General features: G+C 44.3%; 1 protein-coding gene across 1 annotated transcript in view; it reads right to left on the bottom strand.

Annotated features, from left to right (window-relative positions):
* The window catches only part of LOC119433358 (rapamycin-insensitive companion of mTOR), a 61,903-nt gene that overhangs the window by 20,314 nt on the left and 21,511 nt on the right, over positions 1-20,078 (bottom strand). Inside the window, exons 11-19 of the mRNA XM_037700517.2 lie at positions 19,847-19,913; positions 17,481-17,561; positions 16,199-16,299; positions 14,741-15,542; positions 13,098-13,262; positions 11,489-11,644; positions 7,852-7,961; positions 4,440-4,620; positions 2,256-2,362 (exon numbers count right to left, since the gene is read on the bottom strand). Coding sequence (XP_037556445.1) covers positions 2,256-2,362; positions 4,440-4,620; positions 7,852-7,961; positions 11,489-11,644; positions 13,098-13,262; positions 14,741-15,542; positions 16,199-16,299; positions 17,481-17,561; positions 19,847-19,913 — 1,770 coding nt within the window. The remainder of the gene's footprint in view (positions 1-2,255; positions 2,363-4,439; positions 4,621-7,851; positions 7,962-11,488; positions 11,645-13,097; positions 13,263-14,740; positions 15,543-16,198; positions 16,300-17,480; positions 17,562-19,846; positions 19,914-20,078) is intronic.

Genomic DNA, 20,078 nt, shown 5'->3' with positions numbered 1-20,078 from the left:
GTCCCGTGTGAGGACTGCACCTCGTCAAAATTGTGAAAGAGAAATGCGGCCCTTAGACAAGTCAATACGGTACTTGTCTTTTGTTCACACACAAAAAAAAAAGCCAACTAAATGCGACGTGACGTACATGAACAAGGTGAAACAGAGACTTCGATGGGTCAATATACAAGGGTGCACGCAGCTTGCGACAGTGAGCAAAATGAGATTGGCCGTCTTGCCGCCTCCCACGTTTACCACGAATCCGCGCAGTGTTATTTGCGCTACTGCTTCAAAATTTTGGGAAGTAAATGCCGGTATCACAAACGAGTGCATTCTTTCACTCATAGAAGCGGCTAGCCGCGGATGCTTCCGGATGGGCTTGAAACGGCAAGCCTCTGCAGCAAGAGCGCCGCACGCGTCCTCCCGTTCTCCACAACCGCATTTGAATGACAGAGGGCACAGTCGGCACAGTGCCCTCCACCGTGACTTTATTGAGACGCCAGGGCGAGCAGTTTCACCTCCTGAAAAGTCCTTGCTCAGTGGTTGGCGGCGATAGCTGTGAATGTGGCATGCAGAGACCCAGAAGGAGATTTGTTGATACTAGAATGGGAAATTGAGTGCACGTCAGCATTTTCAGATGATATGAGCGGGCGAGTATTGCGGGGAAGCTGCTGCAGCGGCAGTTACAGTTCTTGATCGTGTGAGCCTTGTGCTTTTTCTTGTTTACATGGAATCTAGCAGCCGCAAAATGTATCATACGATCGCAGTTTGGCAATGTACTGAACGTTGGTGCCAAAAGATCGCGTTTTCCGGGAATGTATGAAGAAGTAAAAAAGAAGCGTAATTGTATTGCATCATTTTTCATGTTCTCTATCGCGAACGTTGGCACCGGGAAATCGTATGTAATGGGATCATAACAGCAAGGTTCTACTGTATTTGAATAAATATGGTATAACAGCTTTAGTCAGCATCTGAGCGTGTATTAAAAACCGCTTAAGTGTGCACCATGTATAGTCCGCAACCACAACCACACAAGCAAAAGACATCGGAAATGGTGGACGGTAATAAAAATATTTGAAGTACATGTATACTGAAGTATAGATAGGGTGGCCAGTATACACTAGTAACTACCATCCTGATAACCATAGTGATCCACAGGCAGTGCCCAAAGCCAAAGGCGATTGCAAAGCCAGAAGACATGCACAGGTTTCTCTCTATTATAGTAATAAATAAACATGGTAGCCTTGACGTATTTCCAGCCTTTTTGCACTTCCAGCAAGCATGGACTTTGAGATTGGCACACGCTACTCAGAGAAGCCGTCGCTGATGGTGTGATTTGAACACCCCTAGTGCCACCCGATCTTGGACGCCTCGCGTGCCTCTGAGCTCCGCAGACTGTCTGAATTAACCATAGTACGGCAAATACGTCCTAATTAACTAGTTTCATGCCACAGGATTATGTACATGTTTGATGGGACCAGACGGCACAACCGAATTACCCGAATTTCCGAATTAATGAGCGCCGAATTACCGAGGCTTTATTGTAGTCGGTCATTTGCACTACACCAAGCATCACGTTGCATCACAAGTTTTATGGAAGCACACCAAAAATCAAGCTGCACACAAGTGAAATATAACTTTGGTTCATGAAAGAGCAACTTCACTCTGCATGGTAAAAGGGTATGAATTTTCCATTTAGTAAAAAAGAACAATGCAGCACAACAGCACTATCAGCGTGATAGCCGTGCAGTGTCTGTGTTGACCATCAACAAACAAGGAGAAAACTGTGCCTATGAAGGCAGCATTGCCTCCACACTTTTGTAGTCTTCATCAAAAGCCTTGAATCTAATCCGTGAATGACAGCTCATGTCAGCCGAGCTCCTGAAACATGCCCGCCACTCTAGAGCTCATAAAAGTGATGAGTTCTGTCCCAAGTTTTGTGGCTCTGGAGCAACAAAATTTCAGCAGGAGCCCCAGTACAGCCTAGCCCATATATAGAGACTAGGTTTGAGTTGCACTACGAATATTAGTAACCACACCACGGCAAGCCTGAATATAACAAACTGCTGATTTATTGACTACATCCCACGGAATTACTGTGTTCACGTGAATGGATGATTTGGAACCTAGGTTCATTCTACTCCATACAGCAACATGAAGTGGAGTCAAAACTTTTGGCAATGACTAGACCCCAAAGCATTTGCCACGCACAACGTGAAGTCATTTGTGTACCAAACCAACATTCAGGACACAATGCCACCAAAAGTAAAACTCACCCTCTGATCGAGTACACCGGAGACTCCTGAGCCATTCTGACAATAGAGGGCAGCACGTCTGCATCTGCCACAAGCGCAAAGCCTTCTGGTGATGTTCCAACATGGCCCTGGAAAATATGAGGGTGAGCAAATCGCTTGTGAGCGCTCTTGTCCCCTAGACTTAGAAACCACGCCTAGCGACAATCAAACATCACTAGAGACCGGATTTTAGGCAAATGCCTTTTTTGTTCCTAGCGCTCCTATCGCCCCACTTTGATATATCAGCATGAATTAGAGGTTAAGAATCGCTTTTATAGTGTTTTTTATAGTGCCTATAAATGCCTATTTTGGTGTTTGTGCCTAAATGCCTATAAATGCCTACCGTATTTACACGATTGTAGGTCGACCCATTTTTTCAAATTTGGCAATCCAAAGTTGGGGGGTCGACTTAGAATCGAAACCGAACTGTGTACCGCTAGTAACGGCAAGAGAAACGAGAAATCAGGGGCGCTATGGCGTGGTTACAACTTTGCACCTACGTTTTTATGGTTACGGTAGAAGCGTAGCGTATTAATTTACCGTATTGCATACATTTTGATTGCGTGCACCGCGAGCGCACGGCTCTAGTGGGAGCATCGATCATGGAAGAGCTGCCGTTTGGGGGGTATTGGTAGCTGGCGGAAGAGCCGCCGTTAGGGGGGTATTAGTAGTTGGCGGAAGAGCTTTTGTTTGAGATACGATTGTTTTCGACGGCCGCACGCATCTGTCACTTCTGTTGTGCTGAATCGTCGCGCCTGTCATGAGTGCCAAGAACTTTCGGCGCTCGTTCTCAGTAGCGTTCAAACGGGCTGCTATCCTCCATGCCGAGGAAGCTAACAACTGCGCAGCGGGACGCAAGTCTGGAGTCAGTGAACGTGTGGTGCGGCAGTGGCGGCTTCAGCGCGAGGAAATTTGGCCTCCCTGGCTACTGTGTGCGGGTGGGTCCTCTCTGCGTGGGCGGCTGTACCGCGCGATGTCGTGGTGCGGTCGTTCGCGAAGTGTGGACTCACACTTGATGACGACGTGCTGTGGGACCGCAGCAGCTATGATGGCAGCAGTACCAGTGAGGTCAACTCTAGTGACGATGAGTAGTCTTAGCAACCCCATCAATAAATTTCCCTTGAGTGAAATGCACTCGCGTGGTTTTTCTCCCCCCCCCCCCCTTTTTTTTTTTGAGACATGCAATTTTGGGGGAGTCGACCTACATTCGAGTCGACTTACAATCGTGTAAATACGGTATTTTCAATATCGGCGCCTATATGAACACTATTTAGCCTCAAGTTTCACTTTCGAGTGCAGTTAGAGACTGTTATTCATGTTACCGGGCAACATCGACTGTTCGGAACTCTATGGGGTTCAACCTAGTCATCAAGTTCAACCAACTTTCGGAAAACAACCGCTAACAGCAGTGAAATAGGACGCGCCGCGGTTGGCGAATACGAAATTGCGGAGAGCCGTCAGGGGAAAGGAGAGTAAAGAGCAAAAGAAAAAAGAAAAATGTGATGTGCACACGGCTTTTGTTTTGTTTGCAATTTACTTTTTAAGGTGTTCACTGCCGTCGAGCGTTCCTTCTCAGCATACAAGATCATTCTCAGTGTGACAAGAGGAACAATTTTGAATCCGAAAATCTGGAAGGGTGGTAGTTAGCTATTGTTTCCACAATCTTCACAGTGATTCTTAGACTAACAGATTTCTTCAAACACGTGCACTTCAAATGGGCGGAAGTGTATTTGGCAGTGTTGGGGTGTTTTGCCTGTACCATTGCGATAATATGATTGTACAGTTAAACCTGCTTATAACGTACCGCCATATAACAAATTCCTGGATATAACGAAGTTTTTCTATTCCCCGCCGTTACTCATACGTTTTAATTCTCACGTTTAAACGTAAGAATTCAAGGAAAATTGTGTGCAGTTCACCACTACTCACATTTCTCAATTTTTCCTGTTTCTCGACTCTTGCGATGTTTTTTTTTTTTTTTTTTTTTTTTTTAACTGTCCCGTGAAAAACGTATCAGCGGAGTTCTACTGTATAAGTGATGGTCTGGACATTTTGCAGTGCTAATGTATCAGTTTAGCTTGTGTCTCCCTTTAGTGAGCCTCAAAAGATGGACCTCTGTTGCACGTGAATCAACTTTTATCAACCAAGGACACAAAAAATGCCTACCACTGTCCACAACGATGCCTTCAGCCGCAGGAGGGACTCCTCATTCGACATGTCCCCAGAGATGACAGTCTCGCAGTGGCGCTCCAGGCAACCGTGCTTCTGCAGGTATTCCAGTCCTTCCTTGTGCTGCACCAGCTGGCCATAGAGATGTGGAGGAGCAAACACGTCTTGCACTTTGAGTCTGCAAAAGGAAACATGGCAATGTGAGGTTACCTATCATTCTCAACAGAGTCCTTCACTGCTCAATAGCAAAAGAAAATCTCGCGAGCTCAATCCATGAGCTAGAACACCAAGTTGTGTTCAATTCCAGGCTGTGTCGGTCAAATTCGAATGAAAAGGGAGCACGAAAAACAACTCCTTTGCTAGATCAGTTGTGCAGCAAGAAATCCAACGATTTTGCACTCTACTAGACCAAAAACCAGAACTGAGCTGGTTTTCTAACCTTGCAAGTAGTGGGAATCAGTCCAGTGCCACGTAATGGCGATACAGCTTGCTGGCTGGCCCTTAATTGTTACTAGTCAATCAATCAATTTACAATCTTTTGATTGGGCACTACATTCTGCTTACCAGTGGGTGGCTCTCCCCATTCACAATCTACTGTATTGACATGTTTGTAAGTCAACTTTGTTATTATTATTTGAAAATACAAAATGGGGGGCCGACTTACAATTGAAACCAAAGCATGGCACCGCCAATAAAGGCGAGACGAACTAGATAACAGGGACGCTACAATTTTGTTTGCTCTACAGCTCTAGAGATAACATTCAGCTATTCCGCACACTTGTCTGGAAGGATTTCTCAATTTTCAAAAACTTTTACTGCACACATGGCGCCCACGGGAGTGTCGATAGTTGACGAATGAGCCGAAACTGCTCACGCATTTCTCCTGGGCTCTTCGTTTCAGTGTTTGACTTGTCTGCCGGCCATGTTTTAATGTCATGCTCCATCAATTGCTATTAGTGCTCTGTGTCCAATAAGCATTTGGCACTCGTTCCAGGCAACGTTCAAAAGGGCTGCCATTCTTTACGCCTAATAAACAAACAACTGCGCGGCGGGTCGCAAGTTCGACGTATTGAAATGGGTGGTGCGGGAGTGGCGGCTGCAGCGAGGTTAAAATTTCAGCTGTGACGGCAACAGGTCTCCGTGAGCCGAAGCCGGGACGCTTTACGGAACTACAGGCCAAGCTTGTGGCGTACGTCACTGAAATGAGCGATCGGACCCTGCCACTGACATGGTCATGCAATAAGCCCACGTCTTCGCTTAAAAAGTGGGAATACCCAGGACAAACTTCAAAACTAACAGGTTTTGGGCATGGATGTTTATGAAGAGGGCTCATTTGTGGGATCACAGCAGTGATTGATTATGTTTACAGAATGCACCTATGAGCATTCCCACTTTTTGTTTTTTTTTACAGCGAAGCTGTTATTGACCCTTTTCGCGGAGTAGTTTGTTTTAGAGAAACGAGATGGCGCTTACGGCGGCGTGCCATACCTCTCCTCAGCGACCGCGCACGAATACGAAACCATTACCGCTTCTACCTTGCTTCTGTGCGATCAGCTGTCGGAAATGCTACTGATTTTTTGCTAATGCACTGTGCTCCATTCACGCTGGTTTGAATCATGGGGATTGAAGACGTGTGCAGTAGTTGGCTGCAAAAATAGTGACTGGCATAATAAGGAATGTAATGAATATGTGGGGCCAAGTTCGCGGACCGCTGCTGCAATTGTCCGTACGTTTTTCCGGCACTTCGAGATGTACAGCTCTCCTCGCGGATACACAAATTTGCTCATCCGCCTGCGTTGTATTGCTAACCTTCAAAGAAAGGGCTTCAGTCCCAGTACATCAGCAAGAGTGAGTACTGCTCTTTAAACAATGATAACGGGAGTAGCGCCGCCTCCTGTCATAGTAGGTTTCGCGCACAGTATTTACGCACATCTATATCCAACCAGCACGGAAACTTACATCCACTCTTTCGCCAACGTGTCAAGAATAAGTGAATGGGCGTGACGGTCTGCAAGAGTAAGCGAGTTACTAGCTGTAATATATATTTGCTACAAGGTATTACAACGTACAAAACAGCTACGTTTCAAGCCTTCTGCACAGCAAGAACAAATCTATCGGAACTGAGCACACCCGCGAGCGATTAGGCAGAAAATAATCAGATAGTGGCCGTACCGAGGAACTTCACTATGTCAGAAACTGACAAGCCGCTGCTTCAAAATATTTGCCAAATAAAGTAGAAAGAGCAAAACACACTAATCCTGATTCAATTCATGAGCGGAATGTTTGGATAACTTGAAATACATATTTAGCCCTACTTTTAGAACAAGCATAATACGCTGCTTGCGCCGTTTGAACATAGGCTAATCAGCTCCGAAAGCGCTTTTGCATGTCCTCTGAAGCTGTGATCAAAGCTTCGTGTCGTTCACCCAGTCACCGTTTACGATATCTCCCCAAAACAGAGGTTTTCTAAGCGGCGCCGGCGTCATACACTCCCATTGTAAACAAGGAGGCAACGGAGGCAGTTGAGGCAAGCAATGGACGCGTCACCACGTGATCAAACATGGCATGCGCCCACGGGATCGCCGCGAAAAGGGTCAATAGGCTAGGTTCAGGAAGAGCGTGTCAGGCAACAGACCGGAAGCAGATCAACAATTTCTGATGCATCACACCACCTTGTGGCGTGGTATGAAAATGTCGGGATGGTGGCGTTTTTAAACTTTAGGATCGTAAAAAACTTACTGCACCACACCTGCGCTTTTCGCAGGATCTTATGTTTACTTCTTCATTACATGACGTAGCTCACCCTGGCAGGCCACGTAAGCGCGTCAGCGCTAGTACGCGCACTGCGATTGGCATATCAATTTTTAATAAAGGACGCTGTAGTTTCTCCTATATCGTGTGTAGGTTCTTCGTCTGTGCGTAGTGCACATCACTCTGGAGTGTTGTGCCCTCTTGTGGCGCCGACTGAAAGTTGCATCGCTATGAAGCATCGCGCCCCCTTGCGGCGGCCACTGTGGCCTTTGTCACGTGAAGTGGCGTAAAATAGAGACCAACTGGTCTTCCCTCTTCACAGAGAGTTGGAAGGGCGCTCAGGTTTTTTTCCATGACATGCAATTTGGCGGGTCGATGTACATTCGAGTCAACTTCCAATTGTGTAAATATGGTATATGCATGCAGCCACCGCACTTCAAGTTTAATAGCTTATATGATCTAGTCTCGATAATGGATAGGCTCATTAAACAGAAGGCCTACATCACACTTCGTGCAGAAAACACCAGGCTCAATGTGCACAAGGTACATGCAATGAAAGCAACTAATGCCTGAAGTGCAACCAATCTACACCCCTCTGAATCATGACTGCGGAATGATACAATCTAAAATAAGAGTACACAAACACACAATCACAAACCTCGTGTTGCTGCTCCGCCTTCCATAGGTTCCATCTTCACCTCGCTGATGCCAGGTGACAGCCTGGCTGATGGCGTCTTCAACAATCTTCACATACCGAAGATTATCAACCTGTACAAAAAGGAGAGGGTAGGTTTAACTAAATGTGCTCATTCGTGAAGTCAGCCACACAGGCTCGTCAAGCAATCGCTGAAATTGCCTTGGTCTAATCAGTGATGGCCACACACTTTAGCATACATTCAGAGAGACGGCTAAGTTTCTTAAAAACATTGACAAAACAACTGCAAGGTGGTTGGTTACCACTGATTAGATCACCACAGTGCACTACACAAAACATTTAGGCTAATGTTATTGTTTCCTACAAGAGTTAAGCATCCAAATGAATGTACCAATGCCGGCCACCTAAAAAATTTGACCATGCAGGAACACTCACAAGGGTGACAATGTGCAGTGCGATATGGTTATAAAGGGAGCACATGAGTGCAGAGCACGTGCCAATTTTTCCCTCTGGCAGGGGTACAATCACCCAGCTTTGCAGCAGATTACTTGTAGTTGATGGCACTGGCACCTTTCTACAAAACTGTGCAGTGATCGCATTGATATAGGTTCAGTCAGCACTTGTAGCTAGAGCACCAATGAGAACTGGGAGCTGCAATGTTCCCTTTCATGGACACTAAAGAGAAACGCTAAATCAGTTCAGTTTAGATTGATATAGTATTCCTAAAAATCTTTATTTTGTTAGTTTAACAGTAAAAGGTTGATTGCTTGAAGAAAAAACAAATGCTTTGTGACAGAAGTTTTGTGACAGAAACTCAGTGCCAGTACAGCAGTGCAAATCAAGAATTTCAATGTATTTTTTTTAATGTTGGCCACTGTGGCACAATTACATCACTCGAAACTTGCCAATTTCAGTCTCTGGCTCTTTTAGAACACAATGTACTCCATTTCTACTAATAAGAAATTAACTGGGCCCCAAGCAGACAATGTCGCAGACAATGTCAAAATCCATGACGTTGCACCGAGCCAATGCGGGAACACTGAGGTGGCATCGCTAGCTGTCTTTTGCTTTTGTGCCATTTCTCTGGCTTCCAAAGATTGCTCTGACAGTAAGAGTGGCTTTTCTTGGTATTGTAGAAGTGCAATTTGGAAATTAAATTGAACATATTTTTTCTTTAGCTTCCTTTAGCCAGAGTCCTTCCATGCTTTTCTGGTCACGAAACTGCCGCCTCAGTTTCATATAGAGCCAGCGCCCGCCACTAGAGGCGCGACCGTGCATGGGAGGGCATGTGAACGCCGCTACCGCTGTGGTTGTGTGTGGGGCAGCCTCGGTATTCTAGCTTTCTCAACTTCCACAACCGTCGGTTTACTTTCACGTAACTATTTTTAACATTCCACATGCTTAAATAACTGCCTGATTGCGTCTTCTGCCATGATATGAGCGCCCGGGACGAAAAAAAAGCCGCTCATAACATGGAGCTTGCGGCGGTCTCGGACCAAAAAAAATTCTGGGATTTTGAGTCACAACCGCCATACGATTATGAGGCACGCCGTAGTGGTGGACTCAGGAATAATTTTGACCACCTGGGATCCTTTAAAATGCACCTAAATTTAAATAAACGGGTGTTTTACATTTCGCCCCCGTCGAAATGCGTCCGCTGTGCACGGCCGGGCGGTCTCGGTCCATATTTCTTCGTCATCGCCGTTCGCCTCAACACTTCGGTAGGCTCCGCTGTTTAATAATTGCCTGAAATTAGACACCGCGCATTCGCACAAAGCGCCACTGGTCCCACTTATCACCAGATGAAACCTATGGGCTGTTGCACCCCCGCAAGTAAGCGCCAACTCTCCGTTGCGCGCATAGCGTCAGATTGTTCACCGAGCACAGCTGTTCACTTTCTGTTAAATTGTGGGCAGTATCTTATCCGGAGATCAAAAGTATGAAATTGTTATTGCAAAAGACTGCTTCTGTAGAATGCTTAATGACAATGAAAAGGAAATTGAGCTGCTCCGAGCGCTTCAGATTTCTCTGCAAAACGATGCCATTTCTGAATGAGATTTAGGGAGGATAAATAAATGCAAGACAAAATTCACTACTAAATGTCTTCGGTGCGACTTTTAGCAACGGATTAAGGCGAACGTGAAGTGTTAGGACCTGCACAGTTGAAACTAGCTGTATTGTAATTAGGCAATTGCCTTAGCAAGCAGTCTTTTAGAAGCGTCAGTAAGCCCAACACTTATTCAAGCTGCTCGTGGTTTCGACGCAGAAGCGATGAGACTAGGTATTTTGGTTCTTAATGCGCAACTATTTACAGGATGTTAAAATGTTGTAATCACCGGTCCTGATATTCTTATCATGGTCGAAAAAAAAAAAAAAACTGCTTTATAATTCGATTAAGAAAAGAAATAAAACGTGTTGGTGCAAAAACAACATACAAGCATGATCATTTATTTATCATGCAAAATAAGTGGAGCGAAATACAAACAGCACAAAGAGGTGTCCGGTCATGAATGTTCCACCATTCACAATGCAAGAAGTTGTTAAAAGCACTGATATAATAAGCATAAAGATATAATAATCTGATGTAATAAGCATAAAGAAAAAAACATCAAACGTGAGAGATATGTATTAAGGGGCAGGAAACAAACACCAGCAAACGAATGGCAATAAATGCACAATGCATAAGATTGTTTCTATAAACAAGAAAGTGTAAAGCATAGGCATTTCATAACACATGGCAAAACAACTCAAACGAACACAAGTAGCCACATCACAAATACAGCAATTTTAAAAATATGGCTGGTTAGAGATACCACTATTCCACTTCTTCAGCTGTTACTTAAACATGCACACACAACTTGCTCAACAAATCATAATGCAAATATAGGTTTGGGCTTCGTGAGGTACGCTGGAAGGCCTTCAAAAATCCTTGGAATGGCGTTAGTCTTCAGCGTCGGCTGCCCACGCTCCAGGGACACGGCGTCGCCGTTGATGTTGAAATTGTACGCAGTGACGATGTCGGAGGCGTCGAAATGTTTCGCGCATTCGAAGTTAAAACCGCCACCTTCCTGCCGCGGTATGGCCCACTTCCATTTCTCGCGCAGCTCCTTGTCAATAGGCAAACGGAACAACGACACCTTTTCGGTCGTGCCCTTGTAGCCGGAACGGCAACCCGGCACGCAACACGTGTTCGGCATCGTTGTCCCACCCCGCCACTTCAACTAAACAGTCCAGCACTCGAAAAATAGCGCAGCACATACACAGAACTGCACCCGATCACTCAGCTCGCCTCGCACCAAGCAAGCGTTTCGGTACGCGAACGATGCCCTCCGATGCGTAGTGGCGCCGCGTCGCGGCAGCTTTGGGCAGCGTATGAACCTCTCCCATAGCGTGACGGCGGAGTTTCGTGACCAGAAAAACATGGAAGGACTCTGCTTTAGCTAAAGAATGGTCAAGAATGGTACATGAAAGTACCATTCTTGACAAAAGAGAGAAAAAAAAAACAACGCTAGAATGCCAATAAACTCGAACAGCCCTGACAAGTGGCTGGAGAAACTTTGAAGACTTTTAAGGAAAGAAAGAAGAAATTCAGTTACAGAAACAACATTGGCCAACCAGCCATAGGCATGCTTGAACTAACCTCGTCCCACGTGTGCAGCTGATGGCCTAGCAGTTCGGCTTCCAGCATGTACTTGAAGCCACTCGGCACAGAGAGGAAACGGATGTGCAGGAGCAGGCCTCGGTCTCCAAACGACAGCAGCACAGGACGCAGTGCAATCAGTGCTTCCAGATTTTCCTGCCAGTGAAGAAAATAAGCGATTGAAACAAACAAAACAATAAAATGAAAAAAAAAAGAATGCTGCCAAGAGAGAGAGAGAGAGAAAATGATTTAATGAAAGGCAGGGAGGTTAACCAGGACTGAGCCCGGTTGGCTACCCTACACTGGGGGAAGGAAAAAGGGGAGAGAGAGATTAAGAGAAGAATAGCAAGTCCACTGTTGATATCGCGGACGTAGCAACAGATCTCTGTTCTATCACTGATTATCAATCAGTCCGGGTCATAGACGGTCACTCAGTCCTGTAGTTTTTAAAAATCGCAGCAGCGCTTTTGTGGCCTTTTGCAGCTGTGATATTCGAGGCCATGGTCCCAAGATCTTGCTCAAAGTGAACGGTCTTCTATCTAGCCTATTGAGAACGTTGCAGAGAACGTTGAATGCTGCCAAATTTTTATGCACTTCAGCACACCAGCATCTTGAATCAAGCTCTCTGTAACAAAACTCGGAGGCCCTGACCGAGGAGAATAAGGGGAACCGAAGAGCTTAATTTTTTCTTAGCTGCAATCATATGAAGTCAGGAAAAGCACAGGGGAAATTGAATGTTTCATTTTTTAAATAAAAATGTGATGTTACCAATCGCATGATTGCAGTTTTTCGGGAATTTGTCAATTTCGTTATATCCAGATTTAACTGTATATGGTTCAATGTTATGCTGGCCTCTATGCTCTATGGCCTCTATGGTCACCTAAGTTCAGTGGCAATAGAGCTAAAGCAAGTTGATCAAGCTGACTGCACGATATACAACTGAAGCAGTGGGGCAGTTCGTCTTCTGCAAGTTGTCTCAAAGCAGCATTGTCTGTCATCACCGTTTGCGCTAAACCAGACCAGCAAGTTTCATTAAAGTAGCTACATTTCTTTGTAGTTTAGAGGAGACATTTTGTCCCTCTTATTCGCGGCAAATTTTTCTCAGAGCTAGAATCACCACAGTAAACAATACAAGCTTTTATTTGCCTTATAAAATGGGAAGAACGATTTAGCACAGCAGAAACAAAAGGTACAGATAAACTGGAATACTGGAAGATGTGTCATTACCAGTGCTGGTAGCAGCAAGTCATACGTCAAGGGGAAATTCCCATATAGCCCGCACCGATTATTCCGGGGGCTTCCAATCATTCAGTATTTCAGAAAATCCCTGCAGAGTTTGACTAATCCATCAGCTACTCTATATCACCTTATATAAGTGTGCATACTTAAGTTCTTTTTCTCGGTTCCCCCTACTGCAGACTCACCTTATAATCGAATAAATATGGTAAATGCTATATGCATTTAGGTTAAACAGCACCAGAAGAAGTTATCACTAGCACTGTTAGAGCTATACACTCCAGTATTTCGGTACACAACTATGCTCAGTACGTCTCTGTTATGCTAAAGCTCTTTATTCGACAGCACAGTTCGCAATAAAATAAATGCACACCTTGACATCACAGGCTTCATCCAAGATAGAAGCAGCAGTCAGCATGACTGCACGGTTTGGGTCACAGAGCTGAGTCACAAGAAGCTCCATGACCCACTTCCTGAAGTCCAAGAGTTCCAATCGCAGTAGGACTCTAAGGAACTTTGTTGCATAGAGTCGTGCTTCCTGCAAAGGGAAACCAATATGGCAGCAATTTCATTCACAAAATCAACATTTACAACACATTGCATGTGAACCATGTCTGAAATGTTGACCTAAACTTCATTTAGGAGAACAGTGTTGGTGTCATTAAGGAGAACAGCAGTTATGGCCCTGTGGGTAGGACGCTGGGCTTGGCTGTGGGAGGTGCGTGGTCGATCGCCACCGCCGGACAACCATAGGTTTATAAAAAGGGTGCCAGGCGTCTGGCTTTCCAGGGATGTGTTGCTTGGGAGACGTTCGTACAGACTACTATGTTTGTCTTGCAAAAAGCAAAACAAAACATCGCACAACTCGCCAAAAAGGAGTCTGGCGGTCACATGTCTTGAACTTCCCAATAGGTGAACGTCCTTCCAAGTGTCTGGAACTCTCGTAGTTGCTGAGCACCAGGCCGGGAACGTGCTTGTGCTTATTTTACAGGAAGTTACCCGGTGGCAGCACTCGTCTGCCTCCCACAGCAGCGGTGGATGCTCGGCTATTTCACCAAAGCTGTGGTGGGGACAAGGAGTGGCCAGAGACCCTCGCAAATCTCCATAGGGCCCCCTTTTGAGATGGGACCCTATATAAACAACGGAGCGCCAGGCCGCGGTGCATCTCTACCCATTAGAAAAAATAATGCTTGGTTTTTGGCGGCACCAAGATTTGAACCAAGTTACCTCCCGCATACGAGATGGATGCTCTACCATTTCACCACCATATTCATGCAGAAACTCCATGTAGTAACAAAAATTGCTCGCCTATACACAGCGACTGTAGCACATACATAGTGGTGCCATGTAAAAGTCTAAATAACCAAGCACACTAGTCTCTACAAAATCAACAGGCTACCCAATAATACCGAAAACAAAAGTAGTCGGGACACATTTGTGCAAAAGCAATATTAAAGTGAAGAGAAACTTGAAAAATAGTGCGGGTTCTTGTTTCTGCAGACTGGTTTGAACCGCTTGAAACAATCTTATAAAGCAACAGGATATGTTAGACTAATGAGTGCCTCAACAAAGTACAACTGCAGATGCAGAAAATAATACATTTACATATTTTATGGCTCACTAGTACAAACGTGCACATGACGAAGAAGAGAGTGGCATCTAAAATTTCCGACAGGCAGCACACTAGTAGTTCTCAATAAAGATATTTAAAGACTGACAACCTTAATTTACGTACAGTACTAGCACTGATAACAGGCAACCACATGCCTAACAACAGACAAGGAGTCATCCTCCTGAATTCCAGAATACCTGCTCACATGATATCAACACCCACTCCCGTGAAGGAGAAATGCAAAAACGCCTGTGTGCTTGCGTTGTAGTGCACGTTAAAGAACCCCACCCCAGGTGGTCAAAATTAATTCAGAGCCCTCCACTACGGCGTGCCTCATAATCAGAAGTGGCTTTGGCACGTAAAACCCCAGAAAGAAGAAAGGTGCAAGTAAAATGACAACCCACCTCGCACTTTGTTGTCAATGCTGTCGTCAGCAGGGACCTTGCAAAGCCCGGCTTAGTGTAGTCCATGGATGCCAGTGCCAGCTTCAGGTACAGGTCATGGCCTTCCAGTGTGACCAGTGTCACAATATGCTGATACACTCCAAGCCTCTCCAAGAGCCGCGAGCCCTTGCTTGAACTCGCGAGCCGGCCAATGAATAGGAAGTAGGCATGCGAAACCATCGCCAGCATTCTCGAAGGTCCCAAGAGCGCCGACATGGCAGCCCCAGGTAGCTGTGCTTCGTGAAGGCAGTTGCACAGGTCGATCAAGAAGTCCTCAATGAACTCGGTGGCTCGACCTTCGTCGGCCTCAAGCAGAAATTCAAACAGCTGGCAGCCAACGGTGATGATCTGGTTCGCACACTCACGCTTGGTCTCCATCAGCGAGAACTGGCGGCTGCTCGGCTTGTAGAAGAAGACGAGGCGGCGAATAAAAGTTCTGTGTGTGCTCTCGCTGAGTGCACGCAGTGACTCGCTGGGCCACTTGAGCAACGAGCTCACAAGATACCAGTCCCAGGAGTTGTACTCTCTGACAAGCACCTGGGAGTCTCGGATGCTGTGCATGGCACTCTCGTCCGTTTCCTTGTGCAGGCAGGCGTTGAGGCGTGCCTTGCCCGCCGCCTCACAAAAGTCCTGGTTGCCGCTGCGGTGTTTAGTCGGGCTGCAGAACTGCAGCAGCTGGTCCAGGAAGAGGCTGCTCGGCATTGTGCCTTTCCGCCGGGTTGTGTGCAGGCGCGACAGACGGGCCACAGCTGTGCTTGCACGGCTGCAAGGAAAAGTTTTCTCCATTTCCTTGCTTCAGTTTTTCTCTGAAAAAGCTACTTCCGACTGCAATTGAACCTAATTACAAAATTTGAACTACTATATTTCTGCAGCAAAAGACCTTTTGTTTTTGAATTGATGCTGGGCAACCAACAGAGGATAACGCAGAGAAATTCCCACAAGAAACATATTTTAGCTTGCTGTCCCAATTATGTGAGACTTTTCACAAGTAAGCCTTTAGCTAAAATTGGGCTTTCCTATAAGGCCACAGGCTAAACGACAAGAAAGTCTAACCAGGCCTTTTTTCGATAACAAAAGGTACACATTAACACCACGTTCAAGTTATTGCAAGCCAAGAATCCTATCCTTGGCACTGTACAAGCATATTGTCAATATGACTGTAAAAGTGGCTACACCCAATGTCAGCCAAAATGAACCCAAATGCAGCTGCATGCAGAAGCATTCCAGTGCTTATTACAATGCATATGTAGTACAGTAGTGGCATGCCCACTCTGTTGAAAGGGATGGACTAGAACAGTTGTGGTGGTCACAACAGTGAGAGAATGCCATTTTCATGACCACTTCACAACATAGTACGGACATCTAACATAAGAACTATCTTGCGAGAGTGAGGACCACAAAAGTGTGGCTTTGTCTCACATGCGCTTTTCTTGGGGCGATCCAAAAGCAGCCGCCTGTGACATCAGCGTCGGCAGGCAGTGGCAATGTCGACTAGCTTCAGAGGGCAGGTAGACACTGGCCTGCCAGTCATTTAGGAAGCAAAAGAAACAAAACAAATGTTCAAACAAACAAGCAACTCAGTGTTTTACCATGCACAGAGCATACAGCAGACTGACTTTAATGTACAAAAAAACTTCATGCAAATTTCTTAATTAAGCTGAGTTAGGGAACATTTGTTATGATTTACGACGAAGTTCTGATGCAACAAACACACTTCAAGGACCCTTCGTGCTTGTCTAAAAGGGATTCTACTGTACACTTGTAAATCCAAGCTGACGTTTTTTAACATGTTCAGTAACAAAACCTCCTGAAAACAAAACAGAGCCAAACATTGAATAGCATAAAATAAACCACTACCAACTACCTCCACCTATTATTTATAACTAATTTGTCAACTAATTCAATCGCATCAACTAAACCATATGCAGGAATATTCTTAGCACTATACTAGCAGCATGGAGTGCTTACGGCGTAATACCACAAAATTCACAGGGCTTTAACAAACATGAGTGCACTGAAAACTGCCTAGTCCGTGCACACTGAGCACAAGTATTTATTTTGTTTAATTTAGGTAGCTGCTAAGAAAACATTTAATTTATTGGAACCGCAGCTTAGGTTTACATGGTTCAGGTGGCTGCTAGCAGGTGGGAGGGGGCTGTTCAGGTGACATTTACGTAGCCTTAACCCTTTAACCCTCCATCCCAAGCTGTGCTCATGGGCGGTTGTACCAGTATAGCCAATGACGAGTTACACATGTTCAGCCCGATGTTGCACTGCTCCCAATGCCAAAGACGAGTTATGCTCGGCATTGAGGAAAAGCTGCCCTCAAGAGCAGCTTTTCTTTTTTTTAATTTTTGTGTTAATTCTAAGCAGAAACCAATCAAGTAGTACATGTTCAGAAGCAGAATGACGTAGAAAAAATTATGACAACATAAAAAAAAAGTTGGGAAATTCGGTATATTTTTCTGGAATTAATTTGGGGTTTAAAGGGTTAACTATTGCTTAACAGTGTTGTAAAAGTACAGCAAAGGCGACTTTACAAACGTTGCAGAGTTCAGCAAAGAAAATATGCAGGAAAGAACAAGTATTTTTCATTTATCTTTTCTCAATACATTTATTCGAGCACGAGGACATCAAGCAATATGTATAACAACTTATTGTTATAATATTATCAGGAGAAAAAAAAAAGTTTGGAACACACCATATACAGCAGTTCTGCCAGGAGTATTGTTGCTTGAATAGCCAAGGCATCTTCACTTGACACTATCACTTCAACTAGCGCCTACATTTTGTCAACAGGAAGAAAAGGATAAAGATAATACATTACTTGGTTGTTGAACACTTGGAAAAATTTTACAAGTACTCCCAAAAGAAGCGTAATTATTTTTTCCTCTTTACATCATAAAGATTTCAAAGTGAAGCACATCACAGTTCAAATTGCAACAGAGATTCTCACAATACGACAAAGTCAAACAGCACCTTTATTTAGTGCTTTACTTGCACACAAATGACAGAATTTGCAGATCAAGTGACGGTAGGCTCGTTAATGAAACAATAATACGAACATTATCTGTTGAGGCCGAGTGTACTTACAAAGCTTGATCCAACTTTAATCTTCAGCCTGAAAGCCATTTACAATGCCAAAAAACAATAATGTGCGAAAGCAGGAGTTACACTGTAACACTAACATTTTCAAAGGGACACTATAGAGAAAAAATGTTTGTAGTAAATTTTCTTTTTTATAAATAAAGATTGGTTACATTGCATTTAAAGGAGCAATAGACTGAACTTAGCAGTTTTGATAACCCTTACTGAGCCGCAATGGCCCAAATAGTATTAGAAGACACTTTGATAACCACGACGTCACACTGACTTATTGGTGCTGGAGTTCCAGCAAAAAATCTTTAAAACCTGAAGTTCGGCCTTCATTTTCTCTTCTAGATCAACACCTCTTGCTGCACAATCATCAAAAAATAGAGTCCTGAAAGAATACTTTATCAGTTTGAACTAATTTAGAGCTTCTCTTTAGTGTCCCTTCACGGCATTAGCATTTATTCACAACATGCGTTAGCCGAGGTAGATATCTAAGTTGGGTGGCTAATCCCTTATTAGTGACGGATACAATATACACATGATAAAGGCCTTTTGACATCAAGTGTGTGAGAAAATCAAAGAGAATTCAAACAGAATTTTAATAGACTGTCGAGATAAAGCAATACAAAATTGTACAGCAACAATATGCACTTGCTGAAATCATTAAGTCTTGGCCAAAATTGCATGAAGTCTTGGTTTGACAAAAAGATTATTTGACAGCAATGTAAAGGCATTGGTTCTGCAGGTAGCAGGTAACATAGCATAAAGACAAACTTGAACATGAAAACACACGCGTGCAGCGCTAACTTCCAAATTAAACTATGCGATGATATGAAGAGAGTTTCTGTACAAGAATGAAAAAAAAAAAAAAACTAAAACAAAAGCAGCAAGCATAGCAATTCAGCAAAACAACACCCCAAGGCTGCAACTTATGCAGATATCAGCTGCACTTGTAATTTTGGCAATCTCAACAATCTCTCAATTGGAAAATTGCTGTGCAGTTCATGTTACAATTGAACCCTTATATCAACAGAGAATGGTCAAACTTTCATAAAATCCGGAATCCGGAACTGAAAAATATGGGAGCACCTTCGTAAAACGACCAATTTATTTGTAGAGAAAAAGTTGGTTACTTTGCCTTGCCTGTTTTGTCACTAAGGACATTACGCAGCTCTTGTAGCTCGCAAGAGCGATGAGAGCCTCTCGAGTACCAGCAAACCATCTGAGGAGGTCGACAGTGTCCCTGACCTCGTTAGCTATCGGCACACCATATCATCATCCTCTAACACTTGTTTTGCAACAGCAACAAGCTTCACAAGGCCCCTGTCATCCAAATTCACTGTTACGTCCATATTTGCGCTGGCATCAGCACTTAGATAGTCAGCAAAGTTCATGCCTGGAGGGATAGCATCAAGCCAGCTAAGCTGGAAGTAGACTGCTCGACCTGCTGCTTGAGGCTAAGCATGATTTAGCTTTATCGTGTAACATTTCAAAACCAGCATGCCTAAAGCAACTGTCATATATGGATTGCATTGTTTCACTCCAGACAACAGCCATCATCATCGCTATAAAAATGTTGATCCTCTTTTCTCAGCTGTGCTTCTATATCCTTTTTGCCATGCGTGCACAAGTCTCCCTGTGGCACATTTGGCTGTTTTTCCACCCCCTTTTAAAGTTAATCGATTTGATGTACATTGAAAACAAAGCTGGCCAACCAGAAATTTCAGACTTCTATGAGTTAGCCAGCATGCTGAATTATCCCATTGTAAACCATTGCAAGTTAGCTGTACAATTTTTCTCATAATGTATAAAAATTACTTGTTTTACTGGTCCACTTTGCTGACTGTACACTGACAAATTTGATTATTACATTTGTAACACCAGAGCAAAGCACAGTTGAGCAATGAGGATACTTATGTTCTGACACCAGAAGACAACATGAAACACCACAAAACAAATATCAGCCATGCTCACCTCTAGGATTCCAGCCTGTACAAATGCTAGCAAAAGGAGAGCTATGTAATTTCCCACTAAATTTGACCTGAAAGCAGGAAAATGAAAAAGAAACCATACAGGACGGCATGAATCACTTGGTTTTCTAGTGACAAGAAAAGCAAAAGTAAAATAATGACTACAAAAACAATATGTCTGACAACGATCACCATGAGAATATTTTGGGGGGTTGCGCGATTCTCACATGTCCCCT

This window comes from Dermacentor silvarum, chromosome 11, assembly GCF_013339745.2.
Source record: "Dermacentor silvarum isolate Dsil-2018 chromosome 11, BIME_Dsil_1.4, whole genome shotgun sequence".
NCBI classification, from domain to species: Eukaryota; Metazoa; Arthropoda; class Arachnida; order Ixodida; family Ixodidae; genus Dermacentor; species Dermacentor silvarum.
Note: the sequence above shows the minus strand (reverse complement) of the source record. Positions and strands in the feature narration are given on the sequence as shown.